Source organism: Phascolarctos cinereus, unplaced genomic scaffold, assembly GCF_003287225.1.
Source record: "Phascolarctos cinereus isolate Bilbo 61053 unplaced genomic scaffold, phaCin_HiC Scaffold_5;HRSCAF=322, whole genome shotgun sequence".
Lineage (NCBI taxonomy): Eukaryota > Metazoa > Chordata > Mammalia > Diprotodontia > Phascolarctidae > Phascolarctos > Phascolarctos cinereus.
The window spans coordinates 109443011-109466466 of record NW_027555958.1 but is presented as its reverse complement, the minus strand read 5'-3'; the positions used below and the strand labels follow the sequence as shown (position 1 = coordinate 109466466).

The 23456-nt window shown below is 34.9% G+C and overlaps 1 protein-coding gene across 1 annotated transcript in view; it reads left to right on the top strand.

The window, feature by feature from the left end:
• The window catches only part of UTRN (utrophin), a 526271-nt gene that overhangs the window by 192636 nt on the left and 310179 nt on the right, over window positions 1-23456 (top strand). Inside the window, 5 exon segments of the mRNA XM_020972489.2 lie at window positions 4382-4554; window positions 16005-16155; window positions 17441-17619; window positions 20016-20151; window positions 20983-21132. Of these exon segments, the coding sequence (XP_020828148.1) occupies window positions 4382-4554; window positions 16005-16155; window positions 17441-17619; window positions 20016-20151; window positions 20983-21132 (789 nt within the window).

Sequence of the window (23456 nt, the reverse complement as noted above, 5' to 3'; positions counted from 1 at the left end):
TTTATGTTTCTTTAATGAATTTATGGTATCTTGAAATTACTGTTCTGTTTTTCATGTATTGACAAAAGCAGCAGTAATTGTGGATAATGATTATAGCTAAAATTTTTAGGACACTTTAAGATCTATAAAACATTTTACATATATAATCTACTTGGATTACTATAATAGTCTTATGAGGTATCCTGTCCCTATTTTGTAGATGAGGAAACTGAAACCAAGAGAGATGAATTGAAGGCCAAATAGCTACCATGAAGTATTCAGAGCTATAATGATGGAAGGCATTTATAAAACACTTATTATGTTCTAGGCTGTTGCGTGTTAAGTGCTGGGGAGGCATAAAAATAAGTGAGGCAATCCCTGCCCTCAAGCAACTTAAAGACTAATAAGAGAAGACAACCTATGAAGAGGAAGAGAAAAAATTATGTGTATATTGGGTGAGGGGCACGCAGTAGCCTTTTGAGGAGATGTTTCGAAATCTGTGTGGAGACCTTATTCTGGGGAAATTCATACAAAAACTTTGCCCATCTGAACTGGGGTTTCTGGGGATGGAATCCAAGTTTCTCATGGAGTGTTTACAGGGGAGAAATGAAAACAGTGGTCATAGCCCAAACTGCATGGTGAAGAAATGACTAGGGAATGCATTTATAAGAGCAGGAACTGGAGTGAAATGTATTAGTTTTTATACTGTTAGCCTTCAGTAGCACATCATGTGGAAAACTATAATTTCAAAGCCAAATCTTCACAGGTTTTTTAGTCATGGAGTTATAGGCATGGAAGAAAACTTACGAGTTTATTTAACCCATACGAGGTCTGGAATCCATGCCTCCCAATTTCCAATCTAGTATTTACTGCAGTGTGGTATGCTAGAGATGATTACATTAATATTTACACAAATTATAAGCATTCTTCCATCACAAAGATTTCTTAATCTAATCTCCAAAATTCAGTGTATTAAAGTACTGAGCAAAGGTTGGATATATGAACCATCCCATTGATGAGGTAAGATAGCATGTTAACTATTGCCTCAGTCATTTTTATATGTATGTATATATAGCATATACTATGTTCATATATAGCATAAATGTATATGGGCATATAGCTTAATTCCTTTGAGTATTATTCTTAACCAATAATTGATCATTTACTCTGTTTCCTTTATTTATGATTTTGTTGTATTTTTTATTTTATTCAGTTTTTAAATAGTATGTACTATGCTTCCCTCCTAGCCCCATGAATGGTAATGTTATCTATGTTTTAAAGACAACATTAATGATTTTATATGGCTGAATATGTAAAAGTGTAATTCCACATTAATCAATCATTTGATTCCTTCCTAATCCTCCCTCCCATTTATTCATTCCTATTATGCTTTGTAGATATTATTACCTCCTTAAGAATGATAGTGCTTCCCAGTAGTGCCTTTCACTGGGGCCCTTAAGGTTAATGACCACAGCTGCTTCTTTCAGAATTCTTCTACCTGCTACTGTTTCTGTTAGTATCTGTACTGTTTTTAGGGGAGTTGGGGGAGGGGAGGGAAGAATAATGATTTTATCGGCATGGGGAACTTTGAGTAAAGAAACTGACTCTGCAATGCAAATCAATACCAGCTTTGAAACTTTAAGTCTTTGGGAGTTTCCAGAGAATATGAGAGCTTTTAAGTGACTTTTCCAACTTTGTGGATCTGATGTGTATCCACAGTGAGACTTGAACCCAAGTCTTCCTAACACTCAGTAAGGCTGTCTATCCACTATGCCATATGGCTTCTCTTTGTCGTATCAGAACTAACTATGCTGTAATTCCTGTTTTTTGGAATGCTTTCTGCTTTTTTGTATTAGACTAGAACACTGTTGTGATTAGATACTGTTGGATTTAATCTAAGAAATCATCTTTGGCCTAGTTAAGGTTTTTTTTTTTTAATTGAAACTGCCTCTTTTCTAACTCTGTTGCACAGTTACTCGATATAACATGATCCAAAAGCATAACTTTGAGGACAGCATTGTCATAAGGCTCAGGCTGCTGACTCTATAGCTTTACTTATTCATTTTTTGGAAGAAGAATCAAATGTAACATAGATTGTAACACCAAAATGAATGAATTGCTAAGCCAAAGACATAACCCAAAACCCTCTGAAACTTAGGCCACAAGTCTCATATTGCCCCTGTATATTTTATTAGTCGTTCTTGGGTTTTTTGAGATATTATAATAGAAAACTGATTTCAGAGAACCATCAAGAAGAGAGAGTGGTTGGTTACCTGATTTTCTCCCCGTTGGAAGCAGTGTGTTGATTGCTTTGATTTTGTTGGTGGATTTGGCACAGTTTTCTGTTTAGTGCAGTGGGACTCAGAGGTAACCTCAAATGACTGTGCCATGCCTCTTGATGTATCCCTACATGCATGCTGAATCATAGATCTGTGACTCAGCCTCAGTCCTGTATCTAACTTTTCCATTTGAAAGTGGTTATTTTTAAACCCCGTTCATTTTGATAGCTGTCTATGATTTTCTGAAACTCTGTTTAGCCAGATAGTATTGTTACTCATTGGCTATACCCTAATTCAAGAAGCAGTTTAATTTTACGTAGCTCTAATGCGATATGTTCAATTTTGTATGTTCCAGTAGAGCAATGCTGATACCTTTCTGGTATTGTGAGGTATTGTGCTGGTTGAGTTGGTATTGAAGGTTGGTTGTACCCCAGTGGTTGATATCTAGGCTACTGAAGTGAAAACCCCAGACAGGACAGCCGTGGATTATGCTTAGACAGTTAAACTTTGGAGTGTCCTATCTGATATTTTCTTTGTGTTTACAATTTAAGTTAGTTCCATCAGCTATGGGTATAATGGTCCCTTTCCCCTTGTGCTTCTGCCAGCTGTCCTAACATGACCTCTGGTGACACTCTAAATTCTGCCAGGTTTCTTGACCTAGATGTGGCAAATCCTTTTTCTCCTCAGTTGACCTAAGCAGCAGGTTTTGTTTCTAAATAAAGTATTTTACCAGCACCTGGGGGACAGAGGGGAAAGGAAAAAAAAATTTTTTAGAGAACTTATCATTCACAGAACAAAAAACCAATGAACTGGCAGAGCTTGGAAGATTTATTCTCAGGCAGCCTGCATCCACATATAAGTAGCCTTTATAACTTGTATTGGTTAACATTGTCCCCATTTCAAACTGAATAGTGCTACTATAGTTCATCAAATGCCTTGATTCTTCTGGAAAGAGTCTGGCTTAATATGTGTCTTCTGGCAGTGTCTGAAACCAATGTACTCTCTTTTATGCCTTTAGAAGTGACCTCTCGTCTTGCATTTTCGGTCAGGTTGTGCTTTCAGACACTTGACCTGGATCAACTTATGGTTCTCCCCCCCACCCCCTTTTATTTTATAGAAATTGTGTTGTTTGCCACCACACCTCTCAAAGGAAATGCCTAACCAAAGCCCACCTAATAATGTATGAAGTCTCACAAAGCCTTAACATAAACACTAATAATAACATGCAATTTTCGCTAAGAATAAAGGAAAACAGTCACTTTACACAATGGCCATACTATTTTCCAGTTGCTGCCATCTTATTGAAACTATACTTTGGAGTTGATATGATCATTCCTTTGTTCTGCTACTGTGTTTTTAATTTCTCCACCTGTTTTGAATTCTAGCTTATCCATTTGAGTTATACTAAAATTAAGATGAAAATGAAAACCTTATTAGGTAATAATTTGATCCTGATAGTACCCCAAAGAACTGCAAAATTATTTATGAGAAATTATGAGAAATTAATATGATCCAGCAGTCAGCATCATTAATACCTTCTGTGTGCCCAGCATTTACTTAATTCTGAGAACATAAAGAAAGATAAAAAACAGCCACTGTTCTCAATGGTAGATAACATGCAAACAATTTTGTGCAGATGGGATATATAAAGCATAAATTGGGGGGTATATTCAGAATATAGATATAAGATATATATATAGGACAATTTCTTGGAGACTTTTAAGTGGCTCACCATAATGGGAAATGCTGTTCAACATTTATTATGAATGTACAATATTAGGTCCTGAAGATACAAAGATGGAAAATAATGTAGTTACTAAGGAGCTTAATGGTTAATAAGTCTATATGATATCTATATATATAAAGAGAAAGCTATTGTAATATACTATGATAGTCAACACTTCTGTAGTACTTTAAAACTTGCAATGCAGTTTATGTACATTATTTTATGTGATCTTCAAGGAGTCCTGTAAAGTAATTGCTACAGTTATTATTCTGATTTCATAGTTGAGGATACTGAGGCTTGAGAGGTTAAGTGACTTGTTCATGGAAGATACAGCCAATATAATAATTGTTAGAGGTGGTATTCAAACCCAGGTCTCTTTTGAACATTTTTTTAATAGAACATCATTGATCTCCTGGACAAAGTCGGTGAACAGATTGCAGCTCTTCATGAGAAGCAGCCCGATGTTGTACTTGATGTCTCTAGTCCTGAAGCTATTCAGATTGAGGATGGACTGACCCAGTTGAAAGAAAAGTGGGACAGTCTGAATAGAAGGTACAATGATCATAAAAGGTAAGTCTAATTTAGCTTGTATTTAGTCTTAAGGACTTTTAAAAAATATGAGTAGGCTCAACGATCTTGAAAAGGAGTAAAAACACATACCTCCCACATTAGTCAAATGATTAAATATCTTGCCTTTTTCCTAAATCCACCTTATAGAAAATTTGAGTGTTATCTATAATTGGTATTAATTTTCAGAATATAATTGTGTGTGTACGTATAAGATTTGATGGCCAGTATTTTTTGAAAGACCATAATAAGATCAATATGGTAACAAAACAAAGAGAATGAAAGTTAGTATTTCAAATGGTTAATTGAAAAAAAAAAGGTTTTTCTGAATTTTTGTTTTTATTTTCTACGTTTTAAAAATTTCTATGTATTTTTTTGGGAGGAACTTATTATTTCATTTGTACAGGAAACTCCTTTATGTGGAAGCTCTCTGTACCAGTACAGTTTTGCATCTGTTTTGTAATTTATAATCTTAGATAGATTTCTGGGGTACTTTCAGGGTAAGTGATTTCTCCATGGACACATTACTGGTATGTAGTAGAGATGAACCTGGGTCTTCTTGACTCTAAATCCATCTGTATATCCACTACGCTATGGCTGCCTATCGTTAATGTCTGCATCACAGTTTGGTGCTCATTGCATTTCATAATAATAATATGCCTGGTGTTTTTTATAGAAGGTACTGTAGATAGCATGGTGGACCTTGAGTCAGGAAGACCTTAGTTCAAATCTGTTCTTGGACATTGAGTAGGTATGTGATGTTAGGCAAGTCACTTAACAAAGTGTTGTCTACCTCAGTTTTTTCATTTGTAAAATGAGGATAATAATAGAATCAACCTCCCAGGCTTGTTGTGTAGTTACAGTGATATTGGTAAAACATTTTGCAAACCTTGTAGAGCTATGTAAATATGAGATGTCTCTCTCTCTCTCTCTCTCACACACACACACATACACACACACACGTTTGTGTGTGTGGTAATGGTTAAAATGCTATTTATTAATGGGTTAAAAATTAAAAAAATTAACAGTCTAGAGCTATTTTTCTTGACATGTGCGATTTGCTTTTTTTGATCTGATCTTTGGCCAAAAAAAAAAAAAAAGGATGAGATACCATGAAAAATGAACTTCATTTGTAGTCAGAAAACTTTTTTAGCCAGTGCTTTTAACTTTCTCTGTACCAAACTGAAGTTATTATTAAAGAGAGATGCTTTGATTTTCCCTTATTATTACATACTAACTGGAATGGTTAAGTTGTGAGAGAATCCAGTGATGTGCAGCAAATGACAGGAAGAGGAAAACAATAGACAAAATAATCCACATATCAAACAATTTCAGATACTTGCTAATCAGCATATGACAGGAGAATGAAATACAACTTTGAAGAAACAATACTTTAGCCTTTTTTTTCCCTGAGTAATTAATTTTTTTTTTAATCAGTCATTCATGGTGTGCTTACTGTGTTCCAGCCAGTGTGCTAAAGGCTGGGCAGTCAAAGAAAGATAAAAACCCTGTCCTTGCCCTTGAGTAGCTCACAGTCTAATGTGGTTGTAAGCATGGAAAGGAATATATGATAAGTACAGAATTAATGGAAGGCAATCTGATAGAGTAGGCAGCTAGGTGACACAGTGGATAGAGTGCTTAGTCTGGAATTAGGAGGACCTATGTTCAGATCCAGTCTCAGACACTTACTAGATGTGTAGCCCTGGATAAGTCTCATAACCCTGTTTGTCTCAGTTTCTTTATCTGTAAAATGACTTGGAGAAAAAAATGGCAAAGCACTCCAGTATCTTTAAGAAGAAAACCCCAGATGGGGTCATGGAGAATTGGACACTACTGAAATGACTCAGCAAAAACAAAAAAATTTAAGAGAGTAAGACATTAGCAGCTAAGGGGATTTTGAAAGGCCTCCTGTAGAGTGTAGGATTTGACTTAATCCTTGAAGGAAGCCAGGGAGACCAGGATGTAAAGGAAAGGTGACAGAGCATTCCAGGCGTGACGGGTGGACATTGCAAAGAAAGAGATTTGAGAGATGGAGTATCATATTCTAGCAACTACAAGAAAGATGTATGCTGGGCAAATAAAGTATAAGAAAGCTAGAAAGTAGTCACATTATGAAGAGTTTTAAATGTCAGTTTATATTTGATCATGGAGCCAATAGGGAGCTATTATATCATAACTGAGTCTCAGAGACATAACACAGCATGATATGCACTTTGGGAAAATCACTGAATTAGCTTAGTATAGGGTGAAATGTGGGGAATGATTTGAGGAAAGGAGTTACTGCAGTAGTTTAGGTGAGAGGGACATGAACTACGGTGGCTACATAAGAGAAGTTGTAAAGGTAGAAGTGATAAAATATGGCAATGGATTAGATATGTGAGATGATTGATAGTTTCAGGAGTGAAGATGAAAATGAGATTGAGTACCTAGGTAATTAAGAGGATGGTGGTACACAAAAAAAAAAGGGGGGGAGTTTTGGAAGAAGGGAAGATTTGGAGAGAAAAGTAATGAGTTCTGTTTGGGACATTTTGAATTTGAGATCTAGCCATCCAGTTTGAGATGTCCATATAACAAGTGATGATGCATCTCCAACTGCCTTTCAGAAATCTTGAACTGGATGTTCATTAGATGTCCTAAACTCAGTAAGTCCAAAATACAACTCATTATTTTTCCTCCTAAACCCTCTCCCCCAGGGTAACACGATCCTCCCAGTCTCTCTAGCTCATAACTTAGGAGTCATCCTGGATTCTTTGCCATCTCTCACCCTCACATTTAAGCTTTTGGCAAGGCCTATCATCTCTCTAATATGCCTCCATTTTGCTTCTGACACTACCAGTATTCTAATGTAGGCTTCCATTACAGTATGCCTGGATTATTGCAGTAGCCTGCTGGTAGGTCTGCCTGACTCAGGTCTTTCCTCAGTCCATTACATCCTCTGGTCAGTCACTAGAGTGATATTTCTAAAGCGCAGGTTTGATTATGTCCATCCCCTCTCCTCAATAAATTCTGATGGCTTCTTATTGCTTCTAGAAGCTGATACAGAATGCTTTGTTTGGCATCCAAAGTCTTTCATAACCTAGCCCCCCTGCTACCTTTCCAGCTTTATGTTACCTTGCTCCCTGACACATACTCTTTGATCCCATGACACTGGCATTCTGGCTGTTCCACAAACAAGAATCTGTCTCTCAGCTCTGGACATTCTCTAGCTGTCCCTCATGCCAGGAACTCTCTTCTTCCTCTGCTGTGACTACTGACCTCCGTGATTTTTTTAAGTCCCAACTAAAATTCCATCATTTTCAGGAAGCCTTCCTCAACTCTCTTAATTCCAGTGCCTTCTCTCTGTTAATTATTTCCTATTTATCCTGTATATATCTTGCTTTGCATATATTTGTTTACATGGTGTCTTCCACCATTAGATTATAAACTGCTTGAGGGCAGGGACTATCTTTTGCCTCTTTTTGTATCCCCAGCATTTAGCATAGTGCCTGGCACATAGTAGGCACTTAATAAATGCTTTTGATTGATTGATGTGTGATGGTAGCTCTGGAAAGAGGCTAGAACTAGATATATAGATTTGGGAATCATCTGTTTCTTGTATTGACTTCTGTAATCTTTCCCCTTTCAGTTATTTAAATCATAAAATGGGATAATTGTATAATAATATTGAAGTCAGCTTTATAATTCATTGCACAGATTGTTACTTAAGCACTTATTTCAAAACTAATAATTCGTATCTGTGTAGCATGAGAGGAGGACTCTGGAGTAAGAGGTCCTAGATTTTAATTCTGACTCTTAATACTTACCTTTGTGACCATGGGCAAATCAATTCCATCTCCCTAGGCTTCAGTTTTCCTATCTATAAAATGATTGGGTTGAATTATGACCTAAGAGAAGTTGAAGTAAATTATAAACTGGGATTATTCTTAAAGATTTTGAAGGGTTCTCTCAGTATTTTATTAGAGCAGTTAGGTGGCACAGTGAATAGGCTTAGAGTCAAGAAGACCTGAGTTCAAATTTAACCTCCGACATTTACTAGCTTTGTGACCCTGGGCAAATCACTTAACCCTATTTGCTGCCTCATTTTATCCATGTGTAAAATGAACTGGAGAAGGAAATGGCCAACCAATCTAGAATCTTTGCCAAGAAACCCCAACGATGGTCATAAAGAGTCAGACATGACTAAAAGGACGGAACAATAGCGGTATCTTATTCTCCACCCCCATCCCTCCCCAAAAAAAACCTTAATTAGGCATCTTGTTAGAATTTCATGTGAACATAGTCACATAGAACAATTCAATAAATGAATCTTGCCTAAGAAGTATTTATTTATATGAGCTGTGTGCTAGCTAAATACCATCTGTTTATTACAGAAAGGTCTGTCTATAGTAAATCCCTTTAGAATGTCAAATACCACTGGTAACTAAGGACTTTGAGAAGACTTGAAAGTCTGAGGCCTTTTGAATTTTTGAAGCCCATAACCTTTTAAAGAACTACCTTTTTTCAACTAATAAACATTCATTTTTCCCTTCAAATTGAAAAACAAGAGAAAAAAAGAAAAAAAATTCCTAATAAATACTCAAAAGTCATGCAAAACAAATTCCTATTTTGGCCTATATTATACCTAAGTCTGAATCTTGAGTTCAGAGAAGAAAGGTCTCAAAACTGGTTTTGTTCTGTTTAGATAATTTTTCAGAAGAAGAAAATGGAAGAGATCAGGGACTATATTATGGGAGCACTGGAGGATGAAAGGGAAGGAACTCTGTATTTCACAAAATGGATCAAATGAGAGGAGGGGTTATTCATACATGGAGGAGGGAGTCAAGGTTATGGGCACCCCATGAACTTTACTTTCATCTGAACTGAAGTTATTACACAGGAATTTTGATGACACATACAGAGAACGTCATTGTAGCTAGTATTTCATTTAACTCAAAAGGGAAATAGCTGATGACATTCAAAGAGGAGATGGGTGGGTTAAGAGGATAGGTAAGGGAACTGTCATAAGCAAGACATAATTCAGTGTTGGAGAGGCAAATGTGAAAGGGAGAGTAAAAGGAAAGAAAAAATCCTAAAAACTTGTGATTGAGTATGGCAAGTAGAAGAATAGGATGGCAAAGAGATTTGAAACAAATCTTTTCAGTTATAGATCACAGATACTAGGCAAACTGCTTTGCTTTTGCAGTCTTTTTTGTAAATCGGGGAGGGTAGGGCAAAAGAGAGGAAAAAGGTTCAAGAAGACAGGATGGAAATTAAATTTTTAGCAGTCATAATGATTACCATGAGTAGGATGACTAATTTCCCAGTTATTGTTTTCATCTGGTTTGGGTTGCATTTGGGAGTGTTATTGGCTGCATGCAGCTATGTGTTCAACACCTCTGGTCTACATGCTTCTTCTCTATCCATGTTTTTATTAGGTGTATCCTTTATGTACAAAGATTTTTTTTATAGAAGATAAAATCAGTCTGTGAATTAGTGCTTGTTCTCATTCTTCTTAGTTATTTCCCCCCCTTGTTAATAGTACTGTGGGTGATTGTTTCCACTCCTTTGAAATTTTCCCTTTTTGATTTATTGAAAAATAAATTCCTTGTCTGCCTTTAAAATTCTTTCTGAATGAACACCGTCTATTTGTATTTATTCATTCCTTTTCTCTGTCAAGATACATCTTATACAGATAAATAGAGGAAAAAACAAGAATACCATAAAAGAGACATTCTATTTTTCATTTTCATAATGTTAACATTTTATTTTAACATAATTTTTATATTTAACATAAGCTTTGTAAGTCTCTTTCTGGGCAAAACTAATTATTGAGGGGAAAAATAACTTTAACACGGTAATATCCTAGCTAACTTTTAGCATACAAAAATATTGAAATACCATGCCCTATAGTTGAACAGGATTACTTCTTTATGTGCTAATTTTGAGCTCCATTCAGTCTTCCCATCAAGTTACCTGCCCACATTTGAAGCTTGGAAGTATAGACTCAAGCTTCTTGACCCTTCTTTGGTCTTAACTGATAACTTATATGCACTATCTGTCTTATTTATCATCATAAATTTTCTTCTTCTGCCATTCTTTTCAACTCATTTATCCCAAATGCCTTCTACCACTGTCTCCACCTTCTCTCTATCTAACAAGAAGAGGTGGCCCTTATTTTCTCAAGGCAAACTGTCCTACATGTATAAGTAATTCCATTCTGTCTCATCTTCTCCAACATCCTCTATTATCTTTACTCATTTTTTCTTCAAGCCCTCCCTGTGTACTGACTGTTTTCCTGCTCCTTACCAACATTCACATGTCTCCATCATCCTCTGAAAATCCTTCCTTGATCCATCTATCCCTTCTAATCATTTCCCCATTTCTTCCCTCCCTTTTGTGTCTATTCTTTTTGAGAAAGTTGTCCACGTTAGCTGCCCCACTTCCCTTCTTCTCTCTCTCTTCTTAACTCTGCAGTCTGACTTCTGACCTTGACATTCACTAAAATCAGCTACTTCCAGAGTTACTATATCTTAATTGCCAAATCTGATTGCCTTTTCTTAGTCTGCATCCTTTTTGACCTCTCTGCTGCTTTGATACTATCTCTGTCTTGTCCTTGATGTCCTCTTCTCTGTTTACATGATGCTGTTCTCTTCTAGTTTTCCTCCTTCCTGTCTTATCACTCTTTAACAGTCTCATTTGTGAGATCTTGATCTAGCTCATACTCTTAGCTGTGGGTTTTCTACAGGTCTCTGCCGTGGGCCTCCTTCTATTATCTTTCTTTACTGTTTCACTTGATGATCTCATCAGCTCCCATATAGTCTGTGATCATATCTATACTTATTTTTCTCAAATCTCTCATCTCCAGCTGCTTATTGGACATATGGAACTAAATATCCCATAGATATCTTATAATCAACATGTGTAAAACTTGAACTAGTTATCTTCTCCCCTGTCCTTACCTTTATTATTGTTGAGGGCACTACCATTCTCTCATTCCTCCAGGTTTGAAATGTAGGCTCCTTCTTTGACCCCTCACTTTCTCCTACCCTCCTTCCATTATAATCAATCTCTTGCCAAGGCCTATTGATTTTTACTTATGTGACATCTCTTGTGTATACCCCCTTCTCTGCTAACATTTCCCTTACTCTGTTGAAACACGTACCTCATTGAAATACCATTCCAGTTGGTCTCCCAGCCACAAGTATTACTCTATTTCAGTCTATCCTGCACTCATCTGATAGAATTAGTCTTCTTTAATGACAGATCTGATCATGTCACCACCTCCCTTCTCATCAAACTCAGTGACTCTTTATTACTTCTGGGATCAATTATAAAATCCTCTGTTAGGCATTCAAACCTTTCATAACCGGTCCCACTTTTCCAGTCTTCTTACATTTTTGTAATCCTCTCCCACCATGTGACCTGTTATTCCAGTGACACTGGCCTCCTTGATGCTCCTTGAGCAAGAAACTCTTTATCTCACAACTTTGAGCTTTTCACAGACTGTCCCCCATGCTTGAAATTTGCTCCTTCCTCATTGCAGAGGCCCCCTGACTTCTCTGGTTTCCTTTATGTCCCACATAAAACCCTAACCTCCACAGGATTCCTTTCCTGGTCCATCTTAATTCTAATGACTTCACTCTCTTCATTATCAATTTAACTTGCCTGTCTCTTTTTGTACATGGTTGTGTGCATGTTTTGTCCCCTGTTAGACTGTGAATTCCTTGAGATCTAGGATTGCCTTTTGCCTTTTTTGTATCCACAACACTTATCATAGCATCTGGCACATAGTAGGCCCATAATTAAGGTTTACTAATTGACTGAAATCATTAGGCATGAGATCTTTGCCTAAATTAACCTCTTCATGACTAGTTGAGACTTAAATCAAAACTACAGTTTCCAATTTTATTTTCTTTCCTATGGAAAAGGAAAAAAACTACCCAAGTCTTTTTGTTTGATAGCAAGAACACAAAGCTATTTCCAGTTGCTTCCTCTAAGAGTGTTACCTTGAGGTCATGGTCAGTAGTCCATCAGTCCTTCAGAAATTTGAGATTGGCACCTGTCAGAGAGAGGGAAAAATGGTTTTTCTCAGAATATTTTTTAAAGGGAAATGTTCAAATTTTATATTCCTTTATATAATCATCTTTTGAGACTGTTATTGTGTTAGACCAAGGTTCAAGCTTCATCTCTGATTGATACTGATTGTGAAACAACTACAGAATATTTCAATTACAGAACATCTCAGTGTTTTAGACTACTTTCTAAGATTGCAAAACAGTTACTAATCTTCATTGTTAGAATTTCTTTACTGGAAATACCTGACACCAATGAAACCAGAAATTGCCAAACAATTAAAAGACAAGCCCACTCTCCCTACTCCCCAACCAAAGCTCCCTGCCTACCTTTTATGGTTTCCTGTGTTTGTAATTCCATGTCTTTTAATGTGTTATAAACAGCTATAAGTCTGACACATAATACAATTTTTCAATAAATATGTATATATTTTTTACTTAAGGATAGAATAGAAGAAAATTATAGAATCATCAAACACCTTCATTAAAGACTTTGCCACTTAACAGCTGTGTGACCATTGAACGAGTTACGTCAACTCTCTGAGCCTCATTACCCTCATAGGTACATAGGGTTGTACTAAATGACCTCTAATGTGCCGTCTTTGTCTTGAGTCTGTAATCTCATTTGTACTTTCCTCCTGTTTTCCATGTAATTGGATGATTTTGCAATTCACAAATTTTTACAGTTTCTTTCAGGAGTTGAATCTAATAGGATGAATCAATTTCCAAAAAGCAACTCTCAGTATACAGGATAGGGAAGCCATGGCTAGAGAGTACTAGTAGATTGAATTCAGAAAATAGGGATTTAACTGGACTTTTAGATTATTATTATTTAGCATTGTGGTTTGACAGGCAAAAAAAAATTCTTAGGTGATTTTAGACCACATTTATGGAAGCAGAACATTGAATATGAAGGGAAACTATTGCTAGTTTTCCCTTGGTCAGGCCACATTCTTTATATTATGTTCATTTCTGGCTGTTAACTCCAGCTCTAGGAGTTATCTAGAGGATGTTGAACAATGATAGAAGCAATGCCATATGAGAAATTGGTTCGAACGTCTGCTGATGTTTTTAGCCTGTAGTAAGGAGAGTTTAATGAGTATGTGCTTGGGTTTAGATATTTAGATTTATCATATGAAGTGCATTTTCTTTTTCTGCTTTGTATCCTCTTATGTCAGAAGTAGAACCAGTGGGTAGAAGTTATAGGGTGATAGATTAAGGAAATGCTTTATCAGAAGTGAACTGTCCAAAACTAAAATTTGATTTTATTACCGGAATTGTTCAGACAGAGGTTACCTTGACATGTTTGGGGTTATTCAGGTATGTATTGGACTAGATTACTTCAAAAGGCCCTTCTAAAATTAAGATTCCTGAATTCCTCTTTCATCTAGAAAACCTTTTTAAAATTGACCATAGAAAATCATAGGCAATGGTTTTAGGAATCCTTTTTTTTTTTTTTAAATCTATTCCACCACTTAAAGACTTAGACTTCCCGTTTAATTTGAATTTGGGTAGCCTGCCAATGCTTCATTAAGTATTTGCAGGTTGCCTAGCTTAATTAATATTTTTATTCTGAAAACTTATTTTCACAATCATATACATTGGATTATAGGTTCATAGATATAGAATTAGGAGAGACCTTACAGACCATATGATCCAGGACACCCCTCTCCCAGGGGAGGTAAGGTAACTTGTTTAAGGTCACACAGATAAGAATGTCAGATACTTGATTACAACCCACATCTTTGGATTTCAGAGATAGGGTTGTTGGCTTTTTCCCTTGTGCCTTACTGCCTCATATCAAGGCCTTGCTTTGAAGAGTCCAGTTTTCTAGAATTCATTATTTTAGACATCTTTTTCTTGATGATTGTGATGGTACAGGTGCCCTCAATTCCTTTTCATCATTGCTTCTTGACCAGTTCTGTATATTGTTGCCATTTTATAGTGGCTACTATAGTCCTAGCTGCTCTGGGCTACCTAGTGACAATTTGCATATATTAGAAACCTTTTATTGAGAAAGAAAAGATCATTTACACATCTTTTGGCCTTGGTGGTGGAATGTTTTAATAGGACTGGTTAATAATGTGTTAAACTAACTCAATACAATTTTATAATCCTAGTCCATTAAAGCTTTTTGCATTGTGTGTGTATATCTAAGGCTCTCTGAATATGTCAAAGTACTAGCGTTTTTACTAATTTCTCTTTTATAGTACAGAGTAATTAAGGCTAAATATGCCTTTCTTTGTGTAATGACCTAAATAACATTCCTATTATTGCCGTGTTATGAACCTTAACAGATTCATGATCGTAGTTATAACTTTTTACCTATGGGAACAGTTGATATTTTTATGTAGTGTAGAATTTGGGTATTTGAGAATTTTAGTCATGCAAGTCACTGAACAAAAAAGGATTTCATTTTTTTTTCAATTATAAAAGAAATATTTTAAAAGACTCAGTAGACAACTACAGGGTACATAAATGTTGATTTCACCAGGAAAGATTTCAGAAACAGAAATCACTGTATTTATTTCTATTATTGCTGCCAGATGGGCCCATTAACATTTTCATATATTTTGGTGAATGTTTCCACAAGGTCGCCATTACCTATGCTTGCTCTTTGTTTCATGAACCATTCTTTTTTTTTCCATTTTAGCACCTGGTGGAATTTTTTGTAAAAATAAATGAAGAAATAAAATGGGGAGGGAACATGGTTAGGGTTCACAAGAAGTATTTCCCTGTGATATTTTGCTTGCTAACATAGATTAAGCTTTGTTCTTGTTTATTTTTGTAACTAAGTAATTTGATTTTTCAAAATGTGCCTGATATTACACAATTTTAAGGGTTAACAAAGTCATTGGTTCCCATAAAAAGTGGTCCCATTTCTAAAATTTGAAGTGTTTGAAAGTCAGTAGATAAATTTAACTAAAATTGATCAACCTTGCTCTCCTGAGCTAGAGACAGTTTGGAAAATTAACATCATCAAGTACTGATGAGCTATTTCCAATTTAGAAGTTGTGTTGAGGATATTATGTGAAAATAATAGCTTTAGATCACGTTTTCTGAAGAAACTGTCAGTTGTGATAATTTGAAACATTTTGGTTAATAGAACAAATTGTTACAAATTGTTCCTTTTTTTTTTTACTAGAAGCTTTAAAAGTGTCTGAATCCCCTAATTAGCAATAAAAGAACTAATCAACATTGTGGAATATTTATCCTCAATTATGAGAAGTTCTTTCCAGAATGGAATATTTATCCAGATTCCTGAGAAATTCTTTCATTTCTAATTAGGGAATTCATATACTTTTAAAGCTTCTAGTCAAAAAAAAAATTCATGCCAACTTAACAAACCGAAATGTTCCAATGCATTGCAATGCATTTTTAAAAAAAATTATTTCCTAAAAGTCGTTTTGATAGAGCTGTGGAAGAATGGAGACACTTCCATCATGACCTGAATGACTTCAATCAGTGGCTTACAGAAGCTGAACAGTTACTGCCTGATGCCTATACTGCAGATGGTGGCCTGGATCTAGAGAAGGCTAAGATACATCAGCAGGTAGGGGCTGTTTTGTCAAAATAGGATTTGCTGGTCAGATACTTGCCTTGCTACTAGTGGCTTTTGGTGCAATAACTTAAAAATGAGGTTTTGGCTGCATGCAAGTTGTTTTGATCTTTTATTCATTAAAAACGTTCCTCAACATGTATCAATAATAATTTGCAATTACTTTGTCAGTTACAATATAAACTCAGAATTTTTTTTTTTATGTAGTAGGGGTGATGAGGAAGGAATGGCATTTTAATCAGGGTTTTCTCTGCATAGTGATATTAACAAAAGTGGGAGCTTTTATGGTAGCTACAAGAGTCATTTTTGTTTAATATATTTTTGCTTACCAAATTAAGTCACTAACTCTTTTAAATTTTTGCCTGTAAAGTTATTTTATTTAATAATATAAAAAGTTTCACTTCCTTGTATTTTATAGACTTAAATATTTAAGGGCTTCACTTGTAAGTTTGTTAGCCTTTTTACTAACATTCTTGTATGTGGCACTCTAATTTAAAAAGTAACATCAGCAAAATCATTCTTGTTGAGGCAATCTTGTATAATAATGGTAACAAATTAAATTTTAATTCAGACTATTGGTAAAAGTAAAATTTAATTTCTTAAAAGTTTGGCACATGTTTTTAAATCTAAAGATAGTGAGAGAAAGTAAAGGAAATGTTTTTGTTTTGAGGTTATCTTTGCCTGCATTTTTGCTTAGTTATACACATTTATTTATGTTCTCTTATTACCCTGCCTACTCTCTCCCTTCCCCTAAGAATTTTTTTTTGAATAAAAAATTTGAATCTGGAATTAAAAAAAAACAGTTTCCTATGTCTTTGCATTGTGATATTTACAGTTCATTGATACTGTGTCAAAATAAGTAAAGCATTAAAGGTTATGAGTGTGATTATAAGGCAATTAATAAAAAAGTCTCATGAAAAATGGACATGTTTGGAGAGATAGAAGCAGTTTTTTTTTAACTAAATGTGATTGAGTCTCTCATGTAACCCTCTTTAAATGCTGCCTTTTATATTGGAACATTTTCCTGCCTAGCTTTATTTTTAATCTAGTAAAATGAATAAATTTGAATTAGCTCTAAAAGTGCATTTATTCTTTCTTTTGGAATTCCCTTGACTTGCTCTAAAAGAGCTAACTAATGAGGATGTGTTTTCTACGTTAATCTTCCCATTTATAGGCTTCTGCAGTATTTTAATTAATACCATGCTACTAGATGTGTTGAGAGTTTCAAAACAGTTTAATCTAACATTAGAATTTATCTTGGCTTCTGCATCTGTGGCAGGAACTTGAAGAGGGAGTCAGCAGCCGCCTGCCTAGTTTTTCACCACTAGTCCAAACTGGAAAAGATATCATCCACAAACTCACCAGTACAGTTGATGCATGTCTCTTGGATGAGAAGCTGACAAAGCTCTGTGAACGTTGGAACGCAGTTGCCACAGAAGTGTTGGAGAGAAAGCTTAGGTATCTTAGTCATAACTTCAGGTTCTTCCAAATTACCTGTGGAAAATCTTTTAGAAAACAAGATGAAGGGGTTTGATTCTTTTGTCCTCCGTTTTTAGAAATTTTTCTGACATTTATTTTATGTATACCTATGCTGCATTTCCCCCTGAATTTCATGATCTATTCATTTTTTTACCTTAATGAATATCCATCCTCCCTTTCAGTTGTACCTGGTTAAAGGTAGATTGTAGAAGGAAGTCCAGTTATTCCCAGGTCCAGTTTTTACTATGCAAGTGTCATAAATGTGATGCTTTCCTCAAAGTATGTGAAGTTGAAAATACTAATTATAAGTGGCCTGTTAGTACTTATTTTTATGAATGTGATATTCTGTAGTTGATTGAGAGATGAGATACATATTAATTTCTTATAAAGTTTGTTAAGACTCATAGGATCATCCTTCAGACTAGGCAAGACCCTTAAGAGGTCATCTAGTTCAGACTCTTCATTTTGTAGATGATGGAACTAAGACTCATATTCTTCGGATCCAAAATTAGTGAAGGACATAGTCATTCTGGATAAATTATGGATTCCTCAAATACCTAAAAGTGAAACTGGTGACTTTGAATAGCCCACCCTCGCTTAAATCCAGTTCACTTGCATGTCATGGCATCACCTTACTGACAGTGTCATGGTCCTCTTCAAGAACGAAAGATGAACAATGAGCAATTTGAAATAAAATGCAGAGTGAATTTCTGCAAATAACTGTTAATAATCCTGGCAGGAGGAAAACAGTTTTTTGTATCGGTGACAGAGGGGTGGAAGCTATTAATATTTCAATGGCCTATCAAGTTGGGAAGACTTCTAGGATGGGCTCCACTTTTCTTTTCTAAGAAGTAACTAGCTAATTCAAAGAAGTTCATTAGAAGAAGGTTAGCCATCAAATGATCTTGGTGGGGCAGGGGGAATTAAAATTCATTAAGCCATTTGCTAAGGCTTGAAATCCATCCTCACTTTAACCTCCGGAGCCCTAGGGGTCCAGTGGCCAGATATAAATGAGGACAATTGGAGATAGTCCAGGAATTTCAAAGGAATTTCAAATTGATAAATCTTTGTAGAGTGGATATTACTGAAGTAACACTACTCATTCTTCTGCATGTCAAAATGATAATGCATGCAATGAATTAAATATCCTTTTCTGTTTTCACAAATGAAACATTTGATTTGCTAAGTTTATTTTTAATTTTATATCAAGATGTCATGATGTCAGCTCATCTTAGGTTGATATTACTGCCAAAAATATATGGACTTTATTGATCAATAATAATTTTTAATTCAACAATTAACTATTGTTGAGGACTAATAGTCAAATGCTCATACAGTTAAATACCACTTTGTTTCTTCTGCATGATTCTAAATCATCTAGATGCTATATCTAAATAAACTCTGTATGCTGAGTGTAATTAGGTAACATGCATAGTTTATGAATAAATACCCAATGACTAGTTAGCCTATAACTATTTATGCCTATCTAATAATATCACTGAGGAATATTATACTAGCATGTTAACTAGAATTTCATCGACAATTTGAAGTCTTATATAAATCTAAATATATTAAAAATTAGTGATAAAATGGCCAAAAAAAATTCCCTAGGTAATATTGTGTTTCTTTGAAGTTCTTTGGGAATTCAAGTATTTTGTGTCAGCTTATGTATGTAAACTTTATAAAAGTTCAAGTACTTTAATTATATCAATATAATTAATTTCCTACTGTTAAAGGGATTATTTGTGGACACACACACACACACACACACACACACACGTGTGCTGTGTGTGTGTGTGTGTGTGTGTGGCATATAAACTCACACCAGACAGACAATACACACAGTGGTTAGAAAATCATCCATAGAACCATATCTTGGTTCAAAGTCCTTCCTCTAGCAAAATACTGACTGTATGACTATCACAGGCAAATCTCTTCCTCCTTGTGCCTTAGGTACTTTTTCTTCTTTAATTTAATTTTAAAAAAATCCATTCATTATTATTGTGTACATCATTACTCTGTTTTTTAAAATTAATTTGTGTATAGCGAGGATATTTATTATGTAATGATTAAATACTAAGTTATACCTTTGATTTCACTCTGTATTTAAAAAAAAGCAAAATTTTCTTTTGCATAGTTCATTTAGCTTTTTATAGCTTTGAGAGAGAAAAAAATGAAAATAAACAAGGGCAAGATTGTGTTATACAGTATGATACAGTATTTTAGGATGCTAATTCACTACTTTTAAACCCACTTGACAGATGTTCTATCATTATTGTTAATAAGAATGAACTGACACTTTTGACTTGTTCTGCGTATAGTATTCTATCAAACTAGTTGGTTTGCTCAATATTTTTCAATACTGATTTTTCTAGCCTAGAAACAAAAAATGAACTGCTACTGAAATTCAGAAAAAGGCTGGCTGAAATTAATTGCTGGGTATCAAAGGCTGAAAGTGCCTTGGAAAAGACACCATCATCCGAGATGGAAGATAGTGTCCAAGAACTAAAGGCAAGTTATAGAATACACTTTTATTTTTTAACCTCTTTGAAGTTTAAATACCAGAATGGAAATAATGTAGCAGGATAATAGGGAGGGAAAAAATCTTCAACTTGAGGTTAAATAAAAAACATTAAAATATGTTTATAAAGGAACATTATATACCATTAATAAGTTTAGCTCTGAAGGGGCACTAAGGTAAACTTGAAGTCATACTTTCAGATTGTTAGCATAAGAGTTATTAGTCAGATGCTACCATTTCATTATTTGAAACAGACTCCTGGTATTTTTATATCATGTGATGATTTGTGTCTCAGGCACAGTCTTTCTGTGTTAAGATCCAGCTCCCTAGAGCAAGGTATGCATTGAGTTGTGGAAACTTATAAATGATTGAGTTATATGACTTGTAACTCTTGGTAGTCTTTAGCCTTAATATCATGGTCACATTAATTATCCATACATTATTACACTTTGATTCTTAATTGCTGCTTTGTATTTCTATTCTTTAAAATATTTTCATCTGGATTGGTCCAAATCAATCCTATAATAAGTACAGATAAAACTAGAGACATTTTTTCTGTATTCTATTTGGTAAGTATATTTTTATGTAAATTTAAGTACATGTATTGTTTTTTTGTTAGAGATTATTTCCTACGTAAAGAACTTCATTCCACACGAAATTATTTTCAGAGATTGTTACTATTATTTCCTCTCAGAGTGTAGTATGTTTATGCACGAACATTTTAAATGCCAAATCCATGATTTAAAGATGAGTTTTTTCTGTTACTCTACTAATACTTGTGCAGCTGAGTTTTAACCAAAGCTCTCTTCTGCCCCCTTTAGGACTTAACCCAGCAGATAGAAGTACAAAAGGAAAATCTTAAGTGGTTGAACAAAAGACTACCTGAGCTGCTTACAATTAACGACTTGAGTATGAAAGAAAGATATTACATTTCGGGAAATATGAAAACTCTTAATATAAAGTGGAATAAGGTATGCCTGAAATGCTTTACATGTTGTAGGTCCCCAATAAATATTTGTTGATGTGATTTGATTGTTAGAAGGAGGATGACCTGTGATACTATATTTTACCTTTTTTTAAGGTACCCTCCCCCATTTTTCTTTTTGGAGTACATGTGATATTAATGAAATATAGTGAAATATTTATTTGATTATCTTAAAAATAGGATAACTATTAAAACAAAAATGTTCATGTATTGGGTGTTTTGTTTTGCTTAATAGATTTCGATGTTGTGAAGTAGATGAAATAGTGAGTATTTAATGTTGCTTGAGACAACCATAAATAATTGGCTTGAAAGAATTCTTTTGTACTCAGAATAGCATAACTTCTTGCAAAAAACTATTTGAATATTATTTAAGAAATAAAAAATCATAAAATATAAAAGCCAATCCCTCTACAAAGTCTCTAGCAAGTGTCTTTTTTTTTAAATTTTTATTATCTTCTAGTTGGAGAACTCTAGTGCCACCATCCTTCAGGACAGCCCCCTCCAATTTTGGCTACTGAAATTTTTACAGAGTTTTTCTTTATTCTTAGTCAGTCTTTCCTTCTTTAGCTTCTAACCATTGACCCTAGTTCTGTACTCTTAATGGAAGCAAAACATATTTGATCCATCTTCTGTGTGATATCCTGCTTAAGATCACTGTCATGTGGTCATTAAGAGATAGCTAGTTGGTGCATTGGAGTTCTGGTCTGTGAGACCTGTGTTCAAATCTGGTCTCAGACACTTAGTAACTGAGTGACCATAGGCAAATCACTTAAACTCTGCTTCATTTTTCTCCACTATAAAATGGAGATAGTAATAACACCTACTTCCAGGGGTGGTGTGAAGCTCAAATGAGACAATATTTGTGAAAAACTTGGCAAAGTGCTTCGCTCATATTAAGCACTTAAATGCTTATTTCTTCTCTTCTCTTCCCTCTTCCCCTTCATTTCCCCCTTCTTTTTCAACTCTCCTTTCTCATCTTCCTCATCCCTACTTTCCCTTCCCTTTTTCTTTCCCTGTTCTCTTTCCTCTTTCCCTTCCTTCTCTTCCCCTTCTCCTTTCCTTTCTTCCCCTTCCTTCCTTCCTTCCTTCCTTCCTTCCTTCCTTCCTTCCTTCCTTCCTTCCTTCCTTCCTTCCTTCCTTCCTTCCTTCCTTCCTTCCTTCCTTCCTTCCTTCCTTCCTTCCTTCCTTCCTTCCTTCCTTCCTTCCTTCCTTCCTTCCTTCCTTCCTTCCTTCCTGTCCCTATCCCCTGCTAAAAGTGTTTTGTTATCCAAGTGAAATATTGCTGCTCATTCACTTGGTTCTTATGGGATCTAGTTTCATGTTCTCTCACTATCTTTCTTGCCTTCCTGTGAATGAATTTGTGAAAGTTACTTTGATTTTTCAGGTTAAAGTTTTTTCATCTATAACATGGGGAGTCTTTAAATCAATGACTTTTAAGATATCTACTAGCTCTAATTTTATGATTCTCCACTCCAGTTTATCAATATAGTATCTAAAGTGTAGCCTCTAGAACTAAATTTAATACTTTCTGTGTAGTCTCTATGGTGGGACTGTTGTTCTCTTTATTATGGACACTGTCCTGTTAGTGTCTCTATTAGCATTTATTTCTGCATTTCACACCATGCTTCTAACTTGTTGTAATCTGATCTGTTTATCTCACTTTTTTCTTTCTTAGACACTTTTTCTTCATCATAAGCATTCTTTTTGCCTTTGCTTCGATTACCCAATTAAAAAATGGGGTGGAGGCAGAGAAGCCAAAATGTGCAGTTAATTATAGTCATATTAGTAATGATAACAGTTATGACTTGTTTTCAATACTATGTTACATATATTATTTTATTTGAACTGCAGAGTAGCAGTGGTAGGTACCATCTCCAAATTGAAGGGACAGTTGAAGGTACATAAAACAAATCACTCAGAACAAAACCGTACACTAAAATGTCAAGAAGCCCAACCTTTCCCATCCTTCGTCCCTTTATGTTACTATGTTTAGAAGAATCTAGTATCTTATCACTCTTATTCCTGTGTAGTGATTTTTATTTTGGTTATGCACAGATGTCTCTTAGCTATTGATAATAAAGTTAAATGAAAATGATGTATTTTTTTGGAAACAGGATTTGATGTTATTTTGAATTATTTTAATTTACAAGATATTTTTAAAATGTGTGATCTTCCCTTTCTATTTAGCTAATTGAGTGAGTTAGAATATAGATGTAATAGAGAATGAAAAAGGATTTCTGTACTAAAGGAGAGAAGAACCCACTTCAATAAAGTCACAGCTCAATTTGATTTTTAAATGTCTACTGATGG